Genomic DNA, 26,637 nt, shown 5'->3' with positions numbered 1-26,637 from the left:
GACTGAGTGACTGACCCGAACTGAACACAAAGAAAATCATGGAGAGAGGAATAGAAAAGAGGTAAATGCTAGTTAGAATCATTTGGTTGGACTGAAACTAGAGAGAGATTGCATTGATGTTAGGTTCTTGGAGAAGGGTAGTCTTGAAGAGAGAGAAAGAAGTTCCTTTATGCTTCATTAAGAACATGGAACAAATGGCAGAAGTGCTAAAAGAAATTTAAAAAGCCCCCTTTCTTCTGGTTGCCACTGCACGCACCCTTCCAGAGAGGGACAGTTCCTTGTTCCGTGCTGGCAGCCCACGGGGCTCCCAGAAAACCGAGTGCCGCCTAAAACAAGCGCCAAACACACTCTTGGATCCAACTGCCTCGCAGGTCTAGGGCCGGGCTTCTGGGCTGTATTGTCAGCAGTGAACTGGCAGTCATAAATGTCAAGCCCTGATCAGCATAATCCCCTTAGCTCTTCCAGCTTAGTTCACAGCGAGGAAAGGTGGCATCAACAAGATTTCCTATTTGGGGAAAAAAAAAATTTGCTGAACTTGGATCGACATAATGTTAGCAGTGTTAATGTTCTATATGGCTTCTATCTCTAGTAGGTTCGAGATGACTCCAGCATTTGTGGGAATTAGATTTTTTGGTAATCAAGGCAAAAAACAACATTTTGGTATATCTTCTCTGATTGCTCAGGATTGTTATTTTTCAGGTGAGGGGACCATGGAGAACATATCTGGTATAATACCTCAGTAAAAATACATTTAAAAAGTGAAGCATCACACTGATGTAGCTCCCTGGCAGCCTGTGTTTCAAGAAGCCCCTGCTCTCTCTCTTGCCTTCTTTAAGTCCTATGTCTTCAACCTTGAACAATGAAGGTCATCCCCACAAAGCCTGCGAAGGCTGTTATGAGTGTCTCAAACTCAGAGCATTTGTGTGAGTAAACGTGGAGGAAAACTCTACAAAAATCAAGCACAACTGGATTTTTAATAGCTTGAAAACTGCTCTACCCCTAACTAGTTCAGCTTTAGATTACTGCAGTCTCCTGGGCTCTTCCAGTCCATGTGTATGCTTTTCTAAGCAACTTTTAATGCCAAATATGTTGATTTTCTTGGCTAAAAGCATACTGAATAAAAAGCATCATAAAGTGTGTGCGTACGTGTGTGTGTGTGTTGGGAGAAGAGAGTGTTGATTCTAAATTGAACACTGAAAGATTATATGAGGACACAACTTTGTTTTATAGCAACAGTCTGGGGCATTTTTAAATAACTCAGATAGGTCATGCATGGATAGCCTCTCTCCCCAGTGGAAAAGCGTCATCACCAAACTCCATCAACTTTGCAAAGCACACCTCACCTGCCAATCTCTACAGGTGTCAGCCTTGCATGAAAATATGACAACCAGCATCTCAGAAAGGAAAGAGATCTGCCAATTCACCTACCTTGTATATTTCACAGACAGGAACTTTGAAAAGGTTTCAAGTCCCGAAGTTTGGTTGTTTATACTGATCCTGCCACTGATAAGTTGCCGGGGCCTGCCACCTGTCAACCTTGTCCAACCTCCCCCAAAAGGAAGCTGGAAAGGTGCATGTGCCATTACTGTAGAATATGGGATATTAAAATAAAAAATATTCCAGCTCTTTGATTTCCTCTGATTTTGTGGGTAATACAATAACCAGAATGAGATAGCTGAAACCAATAAAATCTGATTTATAGCATTAAAGGCAATCTTTATAGCACTTATTTATGGTACATTACATCTAAAATCCAATTTCACAGGCTGCTGTTTGAAACTTTCTGTTCAATCATAAATATACTACGTACACTGTACCTCAGTGCCATAGAGTTAGATTATATAAATGTCTGTATCCCCAGAAGGTATTAAAATTCGGTTACTATGGTGGTGAGTGAGCTTGACAGTCATTTTCCTAACCAACTCTTCAACCAAAAAGATCCAGTCAGCACTTGATAAATACTGAAACTGCTAGTATTCCTATCATTAAACCAAAAAAAAAAAAAAAAAAATCACTGCTCAAATAACTCTGTGTTCTGGAATGAAATTAATTGAAAAGAAGTCATATAGAAATGTGATAATTGGTGATGCTGAAGGATACTTGCTTCAACGTCATGGGGTACATTTTCAAGCCAGTGAGCAAAAGTACCTCCTTACAAGACATCATTGATATTAAGAAGAGACACATGGCTAAGTCTATACATGCTACTTTGGAAATATAACCTTAAGTGTCTACATTCGTACACTTCAATGGAGAAGACTATATTCTGTTCAATTACTATAATCATCGTCAAAGAGAGGGCAAAGAATGCAAGTTGACTTTCAGAGAACTGTCATTTGAATCTTAAGCAACTTCCTATTGGTTTAAAAAGAGTTTTATCTTAAATTTAACTCTCCATACACTTGGTTTGTGATGCATTAGATAAATGTAAGCAGAGAGGCTGGGATCTTTACTGGATCTGACAAGCAAGCGGACTCTCGCTCTGGGAGAGCTCATACCCCTTGGCAATGAAGTTTCCCAAACAGATTTCAGCCTCATTGTCATCCAGAAAAGTGCACCTGGCTTAGGTGCTAGGCTGGGAAGTCAATCTAGAATACAATTCAGAATTCAAATGTAAATGACCGAAAGTGGCAGAAATAGTGACTGGACTCAATCCCCAAATAACCGACATCCATTATGTCCCTGGCACATTCCAAGCATTGCCCTTTGCCAGGAGGGTATGCGGCTTGAAGCTCATACACTTAGAAGTTCTCCTTTTAAAAAAAAATAGAAATTTCAAAACTTAATATTATTTGGTAGGTCCTTGTACAAGTTCAGACAGTTCAGCATCATTAGTGATAACGTAAAAGTATTTCCAGGTCTTAATTTTTCCATATCATTTCTGATCCTCACACAAGTCCAGTAAGGTCAGCATTATTCTTCAGACTAGGAACCTGGGGTTCAAATTGGTTGCCCCAGAGGACTGAGTTAGGAATCTGCTCATTGAGATGCAAGCTCAAGTTTGTCTACCTTGAAAGCCATGCATACTGTTGCGTTTCAGTTTTAACTTGATTGAAGTTTGGGGTGTGTGATCTGGAGTTCCCTGACATGGGGTTTTAGGCCCCAGAGAATTCCCCACAGTAAGGGAAGGCTTGAGTATGAATCAGAGACACCTAGAGGGCTTGTGAAGCCACAGACCGTGGACCCCGCCTGCAGGATTTCTCATTCAGTAGGTCTGGATGGGGTCTGAGAATTTCCCAGGCGACACTGACATTACTAGTCCAGCACCGCACATTCAGCCGCTGACCTAGAGAAACTAAGTTAATCCCAACATTCTGTCCATCTGTTGCCTTTCCCCAGTGAAACCACGATTACTGTGGTTCAACGGTACCTTAACCAGCTCAGCTAAAATGGAGCTAAACCCATCCCTTTGTGAAAGAGTTGGGCTGGATTAACAATAGTTAGAATCCAAAGAATGCTGAGGAGAAAAAACATTACTGAAGAATTAGGTTGGAAGAACAGACATTACTAAAATGTAATTCAACAATGATAAACTCAATATATTTAAATTAACCTCACTATAGCCCAAATTTAAAATTGCTAAGTAACTGTAGTTAATGTAAACACATATAAGTACCCTAATTTTTCTGTAAATTAATAGAAAAATAGAATCAATGAATATGGTGAGAAACCAAGGAAAGAGAATCACCAGGTAGAGGGAAAAATAACTAAGAGACTAAGGGCATGAAATGTCATTTGAAATTGAGTTAGTAGGGTTTAATCAAGGTATTTAAATGCATTCTACTATACAGTACAACTTACATTCTGTATTTAAGTGAGACTCAATATAATAATGATGAACTTTTATTACACAAAAGCTATTCAGAGATGCTTATGAAATGATTGTAGACAAATTATCTCTATGACATACCACAAAAGTCACATACATAAATTAGTTTAAGATGTCAGCACTAAGTATATTAAGGTTCAAAAGACTTTAGTTCACTCTGAACTCTTAATAACTCTTGAATATGTTTATGGAGAGAAGAGGTAATACTTTTGCTATTAGTAAGTGTCTCATGGATTATTCTGTAGTAAACAAAGTGGGTATTTGCTCTTTGGTTGGAAGCCTATGCGACTCTTTTTTTTTTTAAGCAACTTATTAGGTGCCAAGGTTACACAAATTAATAAGATAGCAATTCAAAGAATTAGCCAGTGACATTATCATCGTTCTATTCTATCTGAAGAAAGGAAATAGAATTAATACAACTACCCAGTAAGTCATCTCAGAGAAAGAAACATAATTTGAACTTTGGGTTAATGAAATTTTTCTTCTGATAGGTATGCAACCTAAAGGGATACATGGTCAGAGATCCATAGTTTTTCCCCATAGTGATCTTTATATTGGAAAAAAAAGACTAATTTCTAAGAAATATTGTGAATATGGGCCCCTCGTTATATATTTTCTGCTTCTAGAAGCAAGGTTCTTGGGCAGGGTTTGTGTGCATTGGTGTCCAATAGGAATTGTTTAAAGAGTAGGAATTGGTGGCAAGGCTTAGGATAAGAGGAAATTAAGTTTTTCCAAATAGGATCACAGATTTTCAGGAAACGAACCAATGATTTTCTGGGGAACTGGTAATAAAATTTAGCCTTTAATCTAAAATGATATTAAAGAAAGTTTTGCATTGTTTTAGAAAATGTACCACCACTGGCAATAAATCTTAGCTCTGACCTCCTGTCAATTATCTAGTTTATGGATCAGTGTACAAGAAAACAATGAATTCCCAACAATTATCATGGGATACAGATACCTTCACATACAAGAGATTTCCTAAGAAAATAAATATATGTTCTATAATATCAGCATTTAATACCACTCTTCCTTTCTAGAAATGACTTCTATAAATTTATTTTTCACTCTACCTTTCATAGGCAGATGGTTTGAAAAAATACACTTTAGCAAAAAAAAAAAAAAACTCAGAACAAAAAAGTCACTTTTTCTCACCGGTATCAACTATATTTCCATTAATCTACAATATCTGAAAATAATCCTCTCTTAACATTCTTTTTTTTTTTTTTTTTTTTTTTTTTTTTTTTTAGGATATAAACCATGTTTTTATTTTTAAAAAACTTCAGCATTATGGATGAATTCAACTTTCTTTAAAATCAGTCACTTTCCTGTTAATGACAAAACAACAGTCAGAAGAGCAGATACTTCACTCTTCAGAGAAGCTGTGCAGTTTACAGAATTTGGACAGACCCGCTCTCTCATCAGCCAGTGAACAAAATAAAGTCGCTTTGGTAAATTCCATCAAGAAAAAAATATCTTTCCCCCAAAGCACACCAATAAATATTTATATTAAAATCCACAGAGCTATTTTAATCAGATACAACAGAAGAAAAATTCATTTTTACATTAATGTTTGTAGATAAGAAAAAGTATTATTCATGTGCATAATCCAACCCCACTCTGGCTTGCATTCGGCTATGAGGAATGAGGGGTGCGAGGGGCCGTTCTGCCAGCTGTGCATCACGTGTGTCCCCAAGGGGGTCGCAGGCACTTAGCATCACAGCACACCGGCACAGGCTCCCCGAGGTGGAGGCTGTCCCACCTGCCCCGCCCCCCCCACCCCGCGCTCTCTGCCCAGAACCTCAAACACACAGTCCCTTCCCTGCACCTCATCACAGGATTAGCCCAAGATGAGCCCGAAGCTCCTGCTTCAGATAGCTCATCTCAGTCACAGCAAGTGTCTCTAGAGAGAAGGACTCCAGTCAATGAGCTGAACTGTTTACCTGAGGAAACACGGTTTTCAACTCCGCTATTAACCACTTCAAGGTTCTAACACAAATAGGATTTTACCACCACTCACATGTCCCCCTTTCAAGGCTCGGTGAAGTAAACTTGTCTATTAGAAAGAGAAGGACATAGGTGATTTTGACAGACGCTACACAGATGACAGACACAGATGGTTAGATGACATGGAGACTGTGGCTAGACAGCTGGTAGTCAGATGACAGAGTGTCCACAGACTGATGGATCGAGAAATAGCAGGTGACAGGCAGGTGCTCTGTCACCCCCGTCACCCCTTGGGGTCCACAGAAACGCTAAATGACACCCCTTGTGTGGAACAGCATGGAACTGCTCACTGAATACCTTGAAGACAGTGGCTTTCACAAGGGAGGAATGCACAGTGTAACTGGAAGTTTTTCTTTTTAACCAGAAACCCCTACACCTGTTCTGATCTCAGAAACACGTGGTCCTCCTGTGGGTTGGGTCTGTCTTGCTGAGGACACACGTGCTTCATACCTGACCTGGAGCCCACTCTGTCAAGGAGTCAACAAGCAAGTTCGGAGACACAAGAGATGCTCAGTGATGCTCCTGAACCAGCCACAACACATAGCTTCTCAGGGTCCAACAGTCTCATTTGAAAAAACAAAACCCTGGGTGTTACAGAAGAGAGGCACTTTCAGCATTTTACCTACAATTTCAACTCTAACAAGCAAGTTAATATTTTCCAAACAAATTGAAGTGTCAAGTTATTAAAACTGATCCATGCTTTATAGCATTCTTTAGTCTGCAATCAAAATAAGAGAACAAACTTTTAGAAGAAAAGAAACATCAGTATTTAAAAGTTCAAGAACCTCAAGATGGGAACACTGTCACCATCTAATACGCTTGTGGGAGGTGAAGCTGTGTTTGCAGACTGTGTATTTCTGGGGATGATACAGCCTTCACTTCGCCAGCATTTAATTTGCTTGCATATTTTATGGTTTAATACAAAAGAAGAGTGAGCACAATGTGACGTGACCTTTGGAAGATTCACGTTACACCTGGATTGCAGGTTTCTGGCAACAGAAAAGAAGTGTGTGGCTGCTACATTCTTGTGTCATAGATTACAGGTTATGTGCTACATGCAGAGACAGGGATCAAGTCACAGAACACAGAACCGCAACTCAGGACACAGAAAGACAGTTTTGTGGCAAACAGCAAATCCCCACTGCGGTGAACTTCCCACCTAAGGTCAGCAACACGCGGGTGACAGGTGGACCCTGTGCGTGCCCACTGAGATCACAGGACGCCTGGCATTTCCTCACTTGGCATTTGAAGAGGAAAGCCAAATGAAACAGCACAGAGCAGATTCTCTGTGACTTTCATCTGGGAAAGACCAAACAGGACACTATACTAATAAACACCACGATACCGCAGACTCTAGGAATGTGAAGGAGATGAGATACAAAGGTGCACGATCAGGCAGGTTTTGGTGTGAGGACACGTGGGGGCTGGGTGGTCACTCCAGCTCCTCCCAGTCGTCCGTCAGGTGGCCTCTGCTCTGCCGGCGGATGCTGACCAGCTTCCCGGCCGACCTGAGGCTCCAGCGCGAGCTGCTCCCTGCACTGGCCAGGCTGGTGTACTTGGTAGAGCCCTTGGTGTCCTCCTGCCAGCCCGGCCGAGACACACGGTCACTCACAGGGCCGCCCGAGTCTGCTGCCACGTCTTCAAGGGCAAGTTTTGGAGGTTCCCAACCTTCTATCTCATCTGGTTTCTTAGACTGTATGTTCTGTTTCAAAACCAAATTGTCCCAAAATCCAGCCTTCTTCTCTGTCTTCAACTCTTCTTTTAATCGTAAGTTAGTGGCTCTGGACTTGGGGGATTTTCGTCCTTCCAGCAGCTGCTGCTCGTCATCCTTGTTAAATAGGGAAGTCACTTCTTTCCAGCCTCGGAAACTTGCTCCTGGAACCTGAGCAGCGGCGGGGGCGGTGGCGGGCGGCGCACCCCCTCGCAGGCCGTCCTCCTCCTCGGGGGGCTCGTCCAGGAGCACCCGGCTCCGGCCCAGCTTCCACATGCTGCAGGCGGGCTGGCGGGCGCCGGTGTCCCTGCGTGCCCCTCCTCGGCCGGCCCGCAGCACCGACGCCCGGGCTGCGGCTCCTGGAGGACCGGACGCTGCCAGTGGGGCCGGGCGGGGCCGGGCTCCTCTCTTAACATTCTTACAGAGCAGAAAAGCTCTGTAGTAAAATTAGGGAAATAAAAATTCCTGTTAGAAGCAGATCGCTTGAACAACGTGACTGCCTTACCAAGTAAACTTCAGGTCACATATATCAAAAGGTCCCAAGGCCGATAGGAAACCAGTTTACAGTACATTCTATCTGAAGAGGTGCTGCCCATTAGCAGGATCCCTAAGATGACATGTCCAAATGCACTTCACAGGTGTCACAAGGTCTTAAGACCTTCATGCTTCACCAAAATCTTCTAACCAGTTCCTCTAATGGTTGGGTTTATTCTGCTTCTTTTATTTTCAAGTTCACAGCAAGTCTCCAAACTCTAAACTAGGAAAAGACCTTGGACATGATTTAGTCTCTTCGCTTCCAAAACATCTTCAGGTGTGATTAACAGAGACCCAGAAAAGTCTACTGCTCTGTCCAGTGCCTACATGCAGGTGATGAAAGGGCCCAGCTTGATCGAAATCCTCATCACGTGATTCACTGGCCATCGACGTGGCTGTCACTGTGGCCTTGATCAATGATCCTCATGGAGCCATGACACCTTCCTTGGAATTACCTGCTCTCAACAGCGATTTGAGTGCACTGCATTTTGAAGAGCCAGTAAAAAGAGAAGCAGGAACTTGTACATGGAATTCTGAACTAGCTGCCCTTTATCTAACCCACAGAACAGAACTAGGATCAACTAATATAACAGAGGTAAAGTGATAAAGTAACAGGCTTCGTCCACCATAAAGCATGATACAAATACGATAAGGAATTTTCAAGATCATAAAACCTAAGATATTGTTCTGAGAAAGTTTTGTACAGGAAAACCTAGATGTCTTGCCAAAGATGAATGGAGTACCACAACATATCTGTGACAAATTGTCCCCCCAAATAAAATGATTGGATGCATTTTAAAGATGTATTATAAACAAATGTTAAGAATAATCTTATTTCAAAAATGTATCTGAGATGGAAACAAACCTGAAATTCAGCAAAAATTTAACCAGTATTTGTAGAAATTTGATTGCTTTGTAAAACTGTAACAAACTGTCAGTTCTAAGGGGAAGAAGTTAAAATAAAACCATTAATTCCAGATTTTCATAATTAAAAGGAAATACATTTTCAACTGCCTATAAAATGATAACATTATTTCCTGTCAGCAACTTTTATACATAATGCAATTCTGAGCCTGCAGTCGTCTTAAAACTATTTATAGAGCTCATAAGAAATTGGATTCTCACAAATTAACAGACGTTTTTCCCCCGTGAAAGACCAACTTGAACAAAGATTCATAACATAGAAAGTTTCTATTCTTCATGTGGCTTTTTTACTGTCTAGAAGGCAGAAACTTCGGGAGCTGGTGATGGACAGGGAGACCTGGCATGCTGCAGTCCATGGGGTTGCAAAGAGTTGGACATGACTGAGCGACTGAACTGAAGTGAACTGAACTGAAGAAGGCCTGTAACCCACCACCACCGCCAAAAGCCCCTTCCTGCTTGACTCCCAGCCCCAAGTCAGCCTTGCAAATACTCGCTAACCTCTTAAGAAACCTAACTGTCTCTCCTCTATCAAGCCTGTCCTGTCATCTCTCTGGCTTTACCCAGTTCTCCAAACACACAGCTCTATGTTCCTACTGCCCCTGGTAATAATCTCTGCATTTACTAGTCTATCTTCGTCTCCTAGACTTTGGACTCCAAAGACGTAGGGGTCCTTACAGGTCTGTGAACTCCAGCACAGCACAGGGAATGGCACTTCTGACGATCAAATAAGCTCACTCAGTTTGATAAAGCTAACCTTTCTCCTCAAATATCTTTTTATCGGTTACTTCCCGCAGCGCAATTAAAAAGAGGAAGTTTTCGAGACAAGCACTCTTTTGATTAATTTGCTCAACTCAGCACATGACCATAAAAAATCAGTCAAGTATTTAATATTTAGTATTTACTGCTGAGTTTACAATAACAGTGTTTTAATAGAAAATGGCATCATGCAGGCAGATAAAAAAATTCAGAAAGCACAAAGAAAGTTAAGTGATAGTCTAAGAAGAAGTTCTCAGAAGAAATAGTACATGGTGATTAAATACAAACAAACTTTCAAAGTAATAAGGTCAAAGTTTATTTCTTCACTACATACTGAACCAGGTCACACCCTAGTGCTGGGGAAGCCACACAACAATGAACAAAAGTCCCCTACTTTCAAAAGACAGCATGACTTAGTAGTGGTGAGGAAGACAACCTTGGATTTAGATTCAAGCTCTACCACATACAAGCTGTGACATCTTTTGTAAATTACTTAATCTCTCTGGGTTGCAATTTCCTAGTCTATAAAATGGGAATAATATTACCTATGTCATGGGTTGTTATGAGTTTTCACTGAGTTAATACTTGCAAAGTTTTTTAAAGAACACCTGGAATGTATGATATAAATAAATGCTTGATGACATTTCAAGGTGCTTAATTCTACCAAAAAGAGACAAACACAAAACACATCCATAGGTAATTGGCTGTGTGGTGATGACTGCTGTGAAGATATTAAGAACAGAGAGAGAAGAGAGGCTGGGGGTGGTCTTTCACACAAAGTGGTCTCCCCCAGAATGCCTCTCTGATAATGTGACTTCTGAGCTGAAACCTTAATAAGTGAGGGAGGAACTCTGGAAATCTTGGGAGAGTGTCACAGGCAGAGGAAACAAGTGAACAGGCTCTGAGGAGGGAGACAGCTTGGCACATTGACAGAATCACAGGAGATTAAGGCGAGGTGCTAAAGCAAAGCCAGAGAGGAGAAGAACGGCCAGGGGCCAGGTCAGAGCAGGAACGGAGAGAGGGACCCTGCAGGGCCTTGCAGCTCAAGGGAAGGACTGTGCATTTTAATGAGAAACCACAGGAGGATTTAGAATGGAAGGGTCATGCTTCTGAATTTTTGTGATAAAAGAATCACCATGGCTACTGTGTGGAGAAGACTCTAAGGGGTGAGCCAAGAGTGAAAATGGGAAGATCAGTAAGGAAACAACAGTCTAGGTGAGAGATGATGTGTCTTTGATGAAGGCGGAGGGGAACATGAGATGTGGCCTAGGTTAGTCCTCAGTTTCCTGACCGAGGGATGGAAGGTAAGAGAGAGGGGTCTAGGATGACTCCAGAGCTTGGGGTCCAAGATTCTGCAGTGATAAAGCTGCCATCAGTTGAAATGTGCAAACCAAGAGGAAGTTTTATTCATCATAGATCAGCTCATCTTCCTCTCCAGAAATCCTCAGTGAGCCCTGCTTACTTTGCAAAGTAAGTCCAGTCCCTGGATCTTCCATTCGAGGTCCTGTTGACACCACACCCACTTGGTCCATGCTCTTTCTGCTCCAGCCAAGCTCGACCCTTTTGCTGGTCCCCAGGCCTTCACGACTGGATGACTTTCTCATGATGTTCTTTTCCTTGGATGCATTTCTTCCTCTTGCATGCTTAAGAAAAGATCACTAAATCCCTAAGTGATTAACTTGGATTTCCAATTCTCTGATGCAGCTTCTCTGATATTTCTTGGCAGGAAGCGTTAGGCTTTGTACTTTTGTCACACATACTCCATTTTACCTTAAATTATTTTACATAGTTGTCTCATCAAACAGACCGAAAGCTCTTTTCAGGTAGAGATCATATCTTATTTTTATCAGTAGTTCTACAGTTCTTAACATACTACTTGCATTAAACAAACACATTTCTATCAAAATAAAACTAATACGTATTTCTTCAAATACTTCTGATATAAAACAACCAAGTGCTCTCTTTAAAACATGTTCATTTTGTCATTTTGTTATTTTTCATTCCTTCAAATAAAGGTCTATTTAAAATTTTTCTTCATTTATAAAATGGTGACAGATAAATTGGAACAGAAAAGAAAGTTATAATGAAAGGGAGAATCCCTATATGTAAGACAGCAAAAGAGACACAGATGTAAAGAACAGACTTTTGGAGTATGTGGGAGAAGGCAAGGATGGGAAGATATGAAAGAACAGAATTGAAACATGTATGTTACCATATGTAAAATAGATGTCCAGTGCAAGTTCGATACATGAAGCAGGGCACTCAAGGTTGGTGCTCTGGAACAATCCAGAGGGATGGGATGGGCTGGGGAGGGAGGTGGGCAGGGGTTCAGGGTGACTGGCTGATTCATGGTGATGTATGACAAAAGGACAATATTGTAGAGTAATTAGCCTCCAATTAAAACAAATAATTTTAAAAAGAAAGGGAGAATTGATGTGTCTCGGGTTTTTTGCTTTGTTTTTAAAGTTGACACAATTCTTTGGCTGATTATGAGGGTAATACCCTTGAGTTTTACATGATAAGGTTAAAAATGTCTCTCTGATATCTAAATATATAGTTCAAGCAATATGCCTTAAGATTTTATTTTTTCTTTCTTTCTTTTTTTTTTTTTTTTTAAGCACAGCTACAGGCTTCTCTGGGGAACTGGCTATAACACAAAGATTTGGTACTGTCTGTCTCTTCCATTTCAAAAAACTACAAATTATGCACTTTGAGACATGAGGAAGGAAAACATTGATTGTATAGGACATTTCAGTAGAGTAGAAGGTATTCTAATTAACATGATAATCAACACAAGGCTTTTTCATTGGAACAGATTGCATAATCGAACATTTTTATGGATTTTGATAAACATACTTTACTCTCAGAGGGATTTCAAGTTTCTGGTGTGATTCTCCTTTCTGGACACCACGGTACACAATTAAGGCAAAGGAAGAACCCAACATTAACTTATAAAGCAGCTATTAGTGATTGACTTCAGCTATAAGTCAATTGATTGATAAGGAAACAATGTCTGTCCCTGATAGTTCTGAGAACTGAATACACTAAGTCGTAGTTGGGGCACTGGAAACCACTAATGGCCTGAGAGATTCTCTAGCATTTTTTATATTCATGCATAAGCATCATTATCCATCCCAAATTTATGCTTAAAAATGAATAATTCTAGCTGGGGCAGGAAGAGCAGACAATTATTATTTTTTTTTTTTAAACTGCAAACTCTGCCACACGTGGAACCAAACATTTTATATACAAAAATCTTAATTTTCACAATAACCTGGGAGGTTGTTCATTTTATCCCCAAAGGCAAAGATGGAAGCTTGGAGAGATTAAGTCACTTCCCCAAGGCGGCAGCAGCCATTAGCTGTAGGAGCTGGGGGCTGAACCCAGGGTATCAGATGCCAGCGTCCACCCAGAGTTACTCCTTTATGTTTCTGTCTGTGTCCTGAGATCCCCCGTGTGCCTGTGTGCCCCGCACTGTGGTGTCACCAGATGCATTGGTGACGAGGAGCATAAAATCTGCTGTCACGCGGCTTACCTTACAGCTCTGTAACAGAGAAAGGAAAAGGGCTTCTCTGTCTTCCTGAAGATGTAAGGAGAAGGCCCTACTGCCCAAGCTAGAATAGTTCCCATCAACGTATGTTATTAGAAACATTAAAGTATTGTCTATTTCAAAGTAAAGTATGTTTGAATGGAATTGTTTCTATTAAATTTATGGGGAAATTTCCATAGAATTTAATTTTAATTTTCCCCCTGCTATAGTCCCACTTTTGTTAATTGAAGAATATGTCCCTGTGATCTTGAAAATGTGGAGCTGTGTCTGACAGGGCCTTCAGAAGAATCTATGAACACATACTAGGAGGCAGTGTCAGCTGAGTCCTGGTGCAGGCAATCGCCATGAAGTGCTCAGTTCTCAGCTAGCTATCAGATGCTCATCACATGCATTTGTATTCTAATGGATTGCTGTCAATAAACACCCATCTATTATTTATGCTTTGTAGCTCACAGAAACATTTTGCGCTGTCATGTCTGTGACCACAGGTTCTCAAAACATCCATATTCCTATTTTGAAGCTAAATTTTGCAAGGATATAGAAAATGAAAAAATAAAAATCCTCCAAGGTATAACCCACAGAGAAATCCTCTCTTTACAGTTTGGCGCCGTCAAGACATTTTTTTATTCATAGTCATCCAAACAGAAATTCTCTTCTTCTCATTTTGGACCATTTAAATATTGACTCATTTTATTTTTGCTTCATTTTTGCCCAGTCTTCAAACTTTAATGGAACCTTCTTTTGAATAACATTTATAATATATCATTTACTTTATGCATTGGGGTAGAATCATTTCAATTTTACTAGATACTTTGGTTAGTATTGGTTGTGGGAGATAACATGAACAATTTATAAGGCTCAAGAGACTTAAGAAAATATAAGTAGGTAATATTTCTTAGACAAACCCTAAAGAGTAAATAAAAAGCTATCGCTTTAATTCATTCTGTCCAATAGAAAGAAGCTATAAGTGATATATAATGGGATCAAAATGTGTGCTTCTAAGATGGTTCATCTACTTCAGACCTGATAATTAGTGAATTGCTATATTTTTCAGAATTTAGTCATTATTTCAAAATAATATTAATGTCGAAGAGGCTCCTATAATCCACAGGAACATTGTTAACTAATTGTTTTCCATTCCTTCTGTACAACATATCCCTTATCTTTAAAGGGAATAATATATCTCCACTGATAGGAAAGATTACTCTCAGGTCCCAAAACATATAAGAACTGGAGTGGAGGCTTTTAAAAAAGTCTGTTGATAAATTATTTAAAACTGACTGAGCTAAGAAACCACCAGAAGAGAAAATATTTACTAAATGAGGTAGAAATCTTAAAAATCGTCAACGCTGGAATACTTTAAAGCCCCTTCCCTGTTCTTCACACCTCTCCCTTTAGCCATCAGTTCTCCAAATGTCAGCTTGAACCCTCTGGCCAAATCCTGTTTCAGGGAATATACTTGTGGACTTGGCACAGCAGGCATTAAAGATGCCATTAAGCTGACATCTGCTCCTGGACGTGAACCTTAAACGGCCTGAAAGCATATAATGTGCTATGCCAGCTAAAGAGAAATAAAAAGCAAAAAAGAAAAAAATGAAAAGAAATGAATTTAAAGTATACTTAAATGAAATTTTAATTTAAAGGTGTGCATTGGGGTGTGCTCATACACACGTATATACACACTCATATGTTCCACTTGTTTTAGATTCATAGCCTGAGTACAGAATTGGAATGCCACAAGAGCTGCTCTGATAGTGACATATGTTTTGCATTATTTTTAAAGAACTAATCCTTATACTCTTTTTGCCAAAGTGTTATATTATCATTGGTGCTATTTATATCTCTGTGACCTTTGCCCATACAGAGAAAAGTTCTCTTCATATTCTTTTCAAAGAAGCCCAAACATACATAGCTAATAAGACAAAGGTATACGTCACCCAACATGCTTTGTCATCCGAAAGCACTGCAATTCTTTCCCCAGAACCCTGACTCCAAAGATGCTCTCAGTAGCTCCATCTCTAAAACGCATTGGAAATTAATGGAAAGTTGATTACACCCACTGCCTCTATTTTTAAAAATATTTTTACAAAGCGGCAAATTGTTTCCACTCAGTAAAAATGATGGATTATTGTATAGTTTGAAAAAATTAATGAACAGATGGAATATCAACCCATTATTCATTAAAATATTTCACTGGGTTAATTCAGCAAATAAAAATGGAGAAGAGCAGATGGCCATTTATAGTTCTCTTGATTTCTTAAACTACTTCTTTACAGCCAGAACTGCTCCTATATTTAACTTGAAATGCACAGCTCTCACCATATGCACAGTAAGCAAGTATTCATGTGACCTCGTAAACTTTTCATATAAGACAGCAATGATTTTTACGATTTACTTAAAGGAACGCTATACACTTACAAAGTAAGTTATTCCCATAGCCCCAGTATTCTGGGGATAATTTGAATTTCCTGGACTCAGTAGATCCTTGCCATGGTTATCTGGTTTGAAGTAGGTTCAAGTAGGCCCATGGGTAAAATTTCACAAAAGGAAGTGATCATCTTTGTTATAAATGCTGAAGTATGCCAAGCATGCATAAAATTATTACAGAGTAGGCAATTGTTTCTCTTAAGGCAATACTTTATTTTTTCATTATATCCTAATCCTATAAGTTACTGCCTTTGAAAAAATTTTATCCTCATGTAGAGCATATGGGACTCTCATATAAGCAAATGGAATTAACCACTTTGGAAAACTGACTGTATCTAATACAGCTGAACATATACATACTCTATGGCCAACAATTCCACTCTGAGGTATAAACCCAACAGAAGCACATACATAGACCCACAAAGACACTGCTATAAACTTTCTTAGATGCATTATTTGTAACAAGAAAACAACTGAGATAGAATCAGTAAACAAATTGTGACATATTTATACAATGGCATAATAGACGACGGAAATCAACAAACTTCTGCTATAAAACAACAGGAGTGAATGTTAAAAGCATAAAGCTGAGTGAAAGAAGGCAAACACAAGAGCACGTACTGTGCAGTTCCATTTATGGGAATGTCAGAAGTTGACAAAAATCACCGTGATGACAGAAATCAGCATAGTGGTCACGTTGGAGCAAAAGTGGGGAGCAGTGACTGAGTCAGGCAGGGGTAGTCTGAGTGCTGCTCGTGTTTTTTTCCTGCACTGCATACTTACGATTTGTGAACTTCTTAGTAAGTATGATAGACTAATCATTTTTAAAGTTTAACGTAGAAGACAAACACAATGAAGACAAAAGCCCTTTTATCAGTGCTAAGGGTAGTAAAGAAATTAGACCATAATGAACAGCAAGAATTACATTGTATCAGTGAACCCAAGTGATATAGTACAATAAATATATCTAAACACTATTTTCATAAAATTCTCTAGTCTCCATATTCACACCTTCACATTGACACCTTTCCCCTGTTATAGAAGACGATGCTTCTCACAAATGCTGAACCTTCCTCCTTCTGAGGAGCATCCTTTCATTTGTGAAAATCCTTTTCCCAATTCTCCTCCACGTGGCCTGTGTCCCATGACACTCTCCCCAGCCCTTCTGGTGAGCCAGGGATGGGTCAAGCCAGAGTTTCTCTCATGTACAATGTTCTCAATGGGGCAGGACAATTCTTTGTTGTGTGGGGCTGACCAGTTGACCCAGGCACTCTCACATGGTTAGTTTCCTTGAAACTAGGCTGTTTCCTTGAAACAGATGCCTGTAGCTTATAGGGTCTATAGTTCTTATAGCACAGAGCTCATGACTGGGATTCTAAGACGTTAGAGACAAGAGACCAGGAATAATGTCCATTCATTGCTATTCCACCTAAAGCTAACAGTGCCTGGGCATGTTACCTTTTCAGTAAAGGTCATTTGAACTTATTAAGCATGTATTCAGTAAATGTTCGTGAGCACCTTCACGTGTGAGGCATGGTTCTCAACAACAGGGATAGAGTGATGAATAAAGCAAACCAAATCTTGCACGTGTTGATTCTCTTCTAGTGAGAAAGAAAGAGATAATTAACAAGTAATAAACACAAAGAGAAAAAACAGCATAGTGATAAGTGCTGAGAAGTTAGGAAAAATAAGATAATATGATAGAAATCAATTGAAAGGGGACTGGTTACTTCAGAGGTTCTCAGCGGAGGGTGGTTTTGCCTCTGGAGACATTGGATTTTAATTTGTAATTGTCACAGCTGAGGAGCTTTAGTGGGCAGAGCTAAGGATGCTTCTGAACATCTTACAATACACAGGGCAACCCCTCTCCACAAAGAATTAGCTAAGCCGAAATGTCGATGGTACCAAGATTGAGAAACTCTGCTAGATGGAGATGAGGGAAGGTGTCCCTGAGGAGGTCCCACTGGACTCACTACCTGAATGATGATAGAGAAATCCAGGTAAGCAAAACTTTGAAGAAAAGGCTTCCAAGTCAAGGGAACAATGAGTGCAAAAGCCCCAAGATGCAAGTCAGTTTTGGTGGTTTGAAGAAAATAAAGAAGAGTTTAGGGGCTAGCTCAGTTGGTAAAGAATATGCCTGCAATGCAGGAGACCCCAGTTCAATTCCTGGGTCAGAAAGAGCTGTTGGAGAAGGGATAGGCTACCCACTCCAGTATTTTTGGGCTTCCCTTGTGAATCAGCTATAAAGAATCCACCTGCAATGTGAGAGACCTGGGTTCTATCCCTAGGTTGGGAAGATCTCGCTGGAGAAGGGAAAGGCTACCCACTCCAGTATTCTGGCCTAGAGAATTCCATGGGCTGTATAGTCTACGGGGTTGCAAAGAGTTAGACGTGACTGAGAGACTTTCATTTTCACTTTCAAAGGGGCTCAACTTAGCCCAGGGGAAGAACAGTACCATTAAGAAGAGTTTGGGAGGTCACGGTACATTCAAAATAACACTGGACAGCAGGCAAGGGCCAAGTCATTTAGGGCCTTACAAGTCATGGTAAGGAGTTTGAATTTTATTCTAAGTACAAAGGGGAACTCCTAAAATGTTTGAAACAGAGAGCTGACATAATCAGATTTTAAGAAAAGGCCCTGCCTACTGTGTGGAGAATGAACTGTAGAAGGTCAAAAGTGAGAAGAATGGGATGATAAGAAGACTATAGCCCTGGTCCAACAGAAATAAGATGATGACCTGGATGTATGTGTGGGGAGAGTTTTCAAATAAAATACAGGCAATCAAGCTAAATTTGGCTTTCAAATAAACAAAGATTCAATTTTTTTATAAGTACCATGCAATATTTGGGACATAGTTAATAAAAAAATTATTTATTGTTTGTCTGAAAGTGAAGTTGCTCAGTTGTGTCCAACTCTTTGTGACCCCATGGACTGTAACCTACCAGGCTCCTTTCTCCATGGGATTCTCCAGGCAAGAATACTGGAGTGGGTTGGCATTTCCTTCTCCAGGGGATCTTCCCAACCCAGGGATTGAGACCGGGTCTTCCGCATTGCAGGCAGACACTTTAACCTCTGAGCCACCAGGGAAGCCCTCAGGAAAGGAAGAAAATTTAACTCAGCATCCTTTATTTTTATTTGTAAAATCTGGAAACTCTATGCATGCATGAAAGGACAAATATCTGCATAGGTAAACAGAATAATACATACTCAGGAAATGAGCCAACTGGGTATTTTTCTCAAATGCAAAACTACAAGGTTGTGCATGAATGATTTCTGTATGAGAAAGAGGCATATGTTCAAGTATATATTGCTTATACAGAAGATCAATTAAGTGCCTAATCAATCTTGACATTTATATCTCCCATTCATTAGTTTAAAATCTCCAACTAAATTCAGGTTATCCCTCTAGTATCTTAGTGAAAGTGAAACCATATGTAATAAATTGATTCTCATTGTTTCCTAAGCTGTTTTCCATTCCCATCAACGGGGAACCCCAAACTTAAAACCCTGGCATAGGATTCTTGCATGACTTTTATTTTCAAATGAGAATTAATAAAATGTATAAGTTCTGTCAATTCTTTTGCATTTCTCTTAAAATAGACTCCCCTTCTTGTTCAGTCACTCAGTGCTGTCTGACTCTGCAACCCCATGGACAGTAGCACTCCAGGCTTCCCTCTCCTTCATCATCTCCCAGAGCTTGCTCAAACTCACATCCATTGGGTCGATGATGCCATCCAATCATCTCATCCTTTGTCTCCTTAGAAGCATCAAAGAAAAGAGGGGATTGGAACTGGGCAGAACCCTGCAGGCATCCCCTCACGTATGAAGTCCCCTCCTTGTACCCTGCCTTTTGCTTATAGAAAAGGTGAAGTCTCCCAAGTCTCCCTGAGTCACAAAAGAGCAAGCTCAAGCAGTTAATGCTTAGATCAATAGAGCCATAGACTCACACAACAACCTGATTCCCAGTGGCTCCCCAGGAAAAGAACACGCCTGCAATACAGGAGACACAGGAGATGCAGCTTCAATCCCTGGGTTGGGAAGATCGCCTGGAGAAGGAAATGGCAATCCACTCCAATATTCTTGCCTAAAAAATCCCACAGACAGAAGAGTCTGGTGGGCTACAGCCCAAAGGGTCACAAAGAGTTGGACACAACTGAGCAACTGAGCAGCAGGCATGCCACAGATTCAGTGTCTGATGCACATTCCTGAGTTGTTTTATAAATACTGTAACTGCGGCCAGAGGGAAAATGCTAACAGCAAGATGACCAGACTGCAGCCATGACAGAAGCCGCTCTATCTTGAGCAGTGCTACGGTTAGCACAACTCCAAGAACTGGCCTTAAGAGAATGGGATCAACACGATTACTATTAATCTATATCACTGTGGACATCGAAATAATTGTGGCTTGTTCTGCTCATATATGTAAACAGGCGACTACAACTGTCAGCAAAGAAATGCAACAGACCCATGTTGCCATTGTGCTCTCTAAGAATACGGTGCCCGATGTCAGCTTGCAGATGGACCCTCTTCCATCATCCCACAGAAACAGAATGATGTTCTGACGAGTGGGGACTTGCGGTATAAGCAGCTTTTGGCAGGAAAGAGCTCTCCTCAGGGGGCCCCTTTTGTCTTGTCAGTAACCTTAAACCAGCTCCCCCCAACCCACGCTCTCCTCATCTCCAGCCCACCTTCCAAATCCTTTGATCGCACAATACTTTGCCTAACCTGTTGGTTCTTTCCATAGATCAAAGAAGTAGAAATGAAGAATAAGTAATTAATAGAGAACAGATCTCTTCCCCAGACTCCCCTTCAGTAATCTCGCTAACAAACCATGCGAACAAGAGCATCTAAGGAAAGATCATAGGAAGTCGACAAGCAAACACCATGGGGGGAGGCAGCAACTCTAACCCCCTCTCTCAATGACTAACTGAGATTACTCTCCTTTTTCCCTTTAAAAATCTTCACGGCCAAGCAGAATTGTGGTTTTCGGGGGACGCTGAGTCCACCGTCTCTCCAGATTGCTGGCACTCTGATTAAAAGCAACCTTCTTTTCTATTAATACCCAAAACTGCCTCTTGGGTATTGATTTTCTAAGGGACCTGAGTTCGGTAGCACTCTTGGGTTTAAACCTTCCAGTGTTCTTTATCATTGCAAAGAATTGTAGACTGGTAATTCTTAGGCTGTGTCAGACTAGCAGGTATCTTTAATTTGGCTCACAGAGTAGTAAAAAAGAGTCAATATTTAAGGTTAAGAGCATTTTCTTTAAATTCTGGGTGTTTATGCTGCATTTGAAAGATCTGGCCAACTGGATCTGCATTTACTCTAAGCTGTAACAGTTGGAGTTGAAAAGAAACATTCCTCTTTACATAGAGTATATAAGACCTCACCTGCTTGGATGACTTGGTTGACATCTGACGCTGTGACCAAAACTGGATTATACCCATACACCTCTATCGCAAATATGAGATCTCTTAAAGCTCTTCCCCTGTTCCCCACTTCAGTCTAATAGCCCCAAAAATCTCATTTTGTCTCCTGCTCCTTCAGCTCCAATAGCTTTTATTTCATGCTCCTTCACCACATTTTCTCTTCTCTAATCCAGATTGTTTTTCCTTTGGTTTAACATTTTATTTAAATTGTTCTCACCAACACTGTTCATTACCTTGATTTCCCTCCTGACAATTGACACATATATTTTGTGGTTGTTGTTTAGTTGCGCAGTCCTGTCTGACTCTTTTGAAGCCTGCCATAGGTCCTCTGTCCTTGGAATTCTCCAGGCAAGAATACTGGAGTGAGTTACCATTTCCTTCTCCAGGGGATCTTCCCTACCCAGGGATTGAAACTGCATCTCCTGCATTGCAGGCAGATTCTTTACTGCTAACCCCCTGGGAAGCCCCATGCATATATTGCCCAGGTATTTGTAGGTGTTTGTCTTATCTCACGAAGACTACTCTGTTAGCTCCCTTGATACATATTTTAGCAGCTCTGGGCATCCCAAAAGCATTAAAACATTAGTGGTTGCATGAAATGACTATACCGCCATCTAATCAGCATATAAGAAGAAAAATGTACCTGAATACATTCCTTTATTTTGGAAGGTACACTAATATGCTTTGAAACTGGTTATTTTTTCTAAAATCTACTATTTTTTTAAAAAAAATAGCATGTAAGAAATAGAAACTAAGCAAGAACTTTAAAGTTCTCTAAAGTAATTTAATAAAGTCCATTTATTAAACTACACTATCTCATTTTATTCCATAGATATATTTGATTCTATGACCAATAAAAACTAAAAATTTCACTCATTTTGTTCTTACTTCTTATGAGATTATTAAAACTCAAAGACCTAATTTTCCATCATTTTAAGAAGGCTGATTACTTAAATGTTAAAGGCTTGAAATGAAGAAATAAATTATTCTCTGGGTTTGCATGGATCTATTAAGACTTAAGGAAATAGATGGGAAGCCTGAATTCTAAGAAAAAATTTCTAGTTATATGAGCAGATACCAAAATCTCTTTAAATGTCTTTGCAAAAAACAGTGAGTTTTACATAATTCACTTTAGTCATATACCTTAAAAGGAATAAGATTTAAAGTAAGTCCAAAACCTAATATTTCCTCAATTAAAAAAATTCTTTCCACATGATAATTACCTTTAAAGAAAATTTTAGGAAGGTTAAAAGGAAAAAAAAAATAATTAGTAAGAAATCCACTCACAGTAGGAATTAGCAAACAATCTATGTTTTCCTAAATCAGCTCCTCTTGATGTTTTGTCAGGATCACAAGGCATGACAAATTTAAATGGGCTTACTGCCGAGAACTAATCCATAAGGTACAACCATTTCATACACACACACACACACACACACACACACACACATATGCACACACACACAATACAAAGAGGTGAATAAAGTAGCAAACATGGATTAACTGCTTCCATTATAGCCAGTTAGTGAAGATGAAAATAATAATATTATAGACAAATCTCTTAGAAAAGGCTCATAGGTTAACATGCTTTGTGAAATATTGGTTGCATTGTTTATAAACATATATATATATATATATACACACACACACATATATATAGCTTGGAAGATGCTTATGCATTAACAAAGAAAAAAAAATTCCCAATCAAATTGAATCTTTGGAGGCAGTAAAGAAGAATTTGGAAGGGAAAAATACATTAAGGACATTAATTTCTAATTCTGTTACACCATATAGTGAATCAAAGTTGAAAAAAACATGAAAAATCGCAAGACAGGGAAAATTCATCATCAACTCAAATGTAAGATAGAAGTCTTCAATTATCCAAAAAAGATTATATTGTTCCTTACCCATCACCTGACTTACTGATATCAGAATATTTGCATAGCATCATATCACTTTAGCACTTGGAATCTTAATGCGTGTCTAAGACCTGTCTGTAGTTAGAAATACCACCAGGGAAACTCCTTATAGTGATTCATGCAAAGTTGATCAATTTGCTAGTGACAGAGGAAGGGCTAAAAGGTGGGTTTCTTGCTTTTGAAAAAATACTAATATTTTTTTAATTAGCTGAGTTAATTATTTGCCTTGCTGAGATCTTGCTTGTTGTTAGATTGTTGGTTTCCCTATTTTTTTATACAATAGCCTATTCTATCTATTGTAAGAAAGTTCAAGAAAGGTGTAAAAGGCTCTTTGATCTGGGATATGGCAGCTCAGGTGGTAAAGAAACTGCCTGCAATGCAGGAGACCCAGGTTCAATCCCTGGGTCAGGAAGATCTCCTGGAGAAGGGGACAGCTACTTGCCTGGAGAATTCCATGGACAGAGGAGCCTGGACGACTACGGTCCATGGAGTCGCAAAGAGTCGGACAGGACTGAGTGACTAACACTTTTACTTTCACCAAGCATAGTCTGGGAGATAGGCTTGGAAAGTGAGTCTAGGGGAGTCTCACTTTCAACCTCATCTATGAGCAAAGTGAGGTCCAGAGAGGTGATGTGGCTTGCTCTGTTAGCTGATGGCATGAAGGGGACGGAACTCAGTACCCACATAGTCTAGGGTTCTTTCCTCTGCAACTTGTCCTTGAGTTGTATCTTCAGGGTGAGGCTTCACTATAACATTGAAAGGGAATTCGTCTTCAAGCAAGATAATCATATTACATGTGAATGTGAACACCACACTCCAAACTCCATATAAATGACTTTTTGATTATTTGGTGTTGTTCAACATATCTATTATGCTCCTTGCAAATAGAATGGCTAAACAGTTATTGCCTTGGGGTATTGCTCATATGTCTATAGTGTTCATCACAGGCAAACAGGACCCAGACACTACCAACAATTCACTGATTTTAGAATTCAGAGTTGTGTCAGGCACTGACTGAATTAGTGCCATAAAACTTAATTAATTCATCCATCTTGTGGGGAATAGCATACATGGTGCGGGCTAGCAAATCAATAAAAAAACAAAGTCAGAAATTAAACAGTTTTGGAGAAGTCCATAACAATTATTTTGAAGTAAGTAAAAGTAACCACTTAGATACTGCCAAATATAAGTCCTGTAAGGCTTACTTCAATAACTGAATAACTTATCTGTAATTAGCAGATAAACTGTCTATATGCAAATGGCATCAGAAAGCATTTGAAAAATATGGCTCATCAAAAAATGTGCCATCAAATCTCATTTATCCCAAATTTTGCATGGAAAACATTTCCCTACAGGTTTTAGTCCAATTCTAGTTAAATGATCAAGAATATTCACAGAGGGACTTTCCTGACAGTCCTGTGGTTAAGACTCCAAGCTTTCAATGCATGGGGCATGGGTTCAGTCCCTGGTCAGGGAACTAAGATCCTGCAAACCATATCATACAGCCCTCACCTCCTTGCCGCCCCCCCAAAATACTGTGAGTAGCTGATAGTAAATACTATAAGTAGCTCTTACTACTATCAGAAATGATAGTGATAATAATTTATTTCCAGGCCTCAAAGGGAGCCTATATGTAATTTTCTACTCTGTGCCCAACAGACCTATGTGCTCTGAGGGTGAATAGAGGTGAAGGAAATTTCTCAAGGTAGCATCCAAGTTCTACAGCTTGTACCAGCATCCAGGGGTCCTCTGACCCTGATATGTACTTTTCACTCTTCCACTTGCTCTCCATGAAGAGCACAGAGTTCTGGGTTAGACTCAATGGGCTCTGATGTCATTTTTCTTTCACTCCCTAGGTCTCTATTTCTATGGCTTTATGTGTGCTATGATCTCAAGAAGAAAGATACACATTACACATATGTGCAATTGGAGCTTCAACTCACTGGATTCCAGGGACTCTAGAATTCTCTTCCATGGCTTGTTTCAGTATTTCATGGATTAGTACCTGAATTCAATAAATCCTTAAATCCTCAACTATTTTTGATTCGTCTGATTCTTTCTCCTGAACACTAGGTTTAATTTATAAATGAAACTGAGTTAAATATCACTTAGTCATGTAATGGCAAAGAAAACTGATAGCTTCTTATCTATCTACCATTAACATTACCAAGACCTAAACTCATGGACAATCTTTTTTCAGGCAACAATTACTGTGAGCCCCACTTTGGTGGGGAGAGCAGAGATGCCAAAAGAAAGAATCTTAGAGATTATTTTGTTAAATAGAGAAACACATCCATAGTAAATGCTTTTATGCTGCTAAGTTATTAATAAAGAGGAAGTTGAAATAAACATACACGTATGTTCAACTGTAGCTTCTCTTTCTCATGATCCTACATGTATGCCAATGTCAAGTCTATTATTGAGTTTACTAATATTGCTATAAATACTGAGCTGTGTTGACAGCTCAGTTTGGAGACTCTTACTGGTGAAATGTCACCTCTTCGTCTTTGTGTATGATAAAGGAGAGATATTGTTTGATTGATGTGTGTGCACACACATAACTGCCCATTGACAACAGGTTAGAATGACCAGATGACTTGTAACTGATCAACATATAGAGTTGAGCAACATACACGAAAGGAGGAAAGAAGCCTTGAGCTTTAAATAATTCCGTGAACAGATTAAGTGAGCATTCCTGACATCACTCTATCAGTGATTAGCATCTAGAATATTCAGGTTGATTTCTCACCATGCATATGCTCCAACCCCAGGCCTCCTAAACTACTTACTCACGCTTGCTTCAACAACAATTTTCTTGCCAGTATTCCTTCGCAAATCCTGTTTTCTTGCCTGAAATAGTCCCTTTCTCCTTTCTCTTCTCCACCTACAGAATTCTTCTCATCTTTAAATACCCATTTTATTTTTCACTTTCTCAGAGAAGCTCTAATTAAGTGTACAGTGGTCTCTCGGTATCTGCAGGGACCCCCGAGGAGACCAAAATCCACAGATGCACAAATTCCTTATATAAAATGGCATAGTATTTGCATATTATCTCTGTACATCCTCCTGTATTCTTTAAATTGTCTCGAGACTATTTATAATACCTAATATAATGTAAATGATCTGTAAATACAATATAAATGCTGTGTAAACAGTTTTCAGCTTGTGGTAAACTTAACTTTTGCTTTTTGGAACTTTCTGAAATTTTTTTCAAATATTTTCAATCCGTAGTTGGTTGAATCCACAGATATAGAACTCATGGATACAGAAAGTCTACTGTATACTTATTTATACTCAAAAGTACTTTGGTCAAGTCATTCCTGTATCACTGACCATAATGCACCATAATTACTTGATTAGTTATCACCTTACCCGTTAGACTGTACATTCTTTGTGGCCAGGATTGTTGGGTTATTCCTTGTCATATTTCTGCTGCTCCTTGGTCACGTGCTCCTTACACCTGCCAACAGGCTCCCCAGTGTCTTGCAGGCTGATGGGCATAGAGTAAGTTCTATAAATGTTTATTGCCTGAACTAGAGTGGGGGTAGCCAGT

At 39.7% G+C, this 26,637-nt stretch overlaps 2 protein-coding genes across 2 annotated transcripts in view; both read right to left on the bottom strand.

Moving 5' to 3' along the window:
• The window catches only part of HS6ST3 (heparan sulfate 6-O-sulfotransferase 3), a 699,876-nt gene that overhangs the window by 205,390 nt on the left and 467,849 nt on the right, over window positions 1-26,637 (bottom strand). The window lies entirely within an intron of this gene.
• Window positions 5,084-7,942, bottom strand: LOC136144233 (testis development-related protein-like). The gene has a single exon (XM_065901953.1). It carries the CDS (start codon window positions 7,821-7,823, stop codon window positions 7,269-7,271), a length of 555 nt encoding a protein of 184 aa, XP_065758025.1. The 5' UTR covers window positions 7,824-7,942; the 3' UTR covers window positions 5,084-7,268.

Source organism: Muntiacus reevesi, chromosome 11, assembly GCF_963930625.1.
Source record: "Muntiacus reevesi chromosome 11, mMunRee1.1, whole genome shotgun sequence".
Taxonomy (NCBI): Eukaryota; Metazoa; Chordata; class Mammalia; order Artiodactyla; family Cervidae; genus Muntiacus; species Muntiacus reevesi.
Note: the sequence above shows the minus strand (reverse complement) of the source record. Positions and strands in the feature narration are given on the sequence as shown.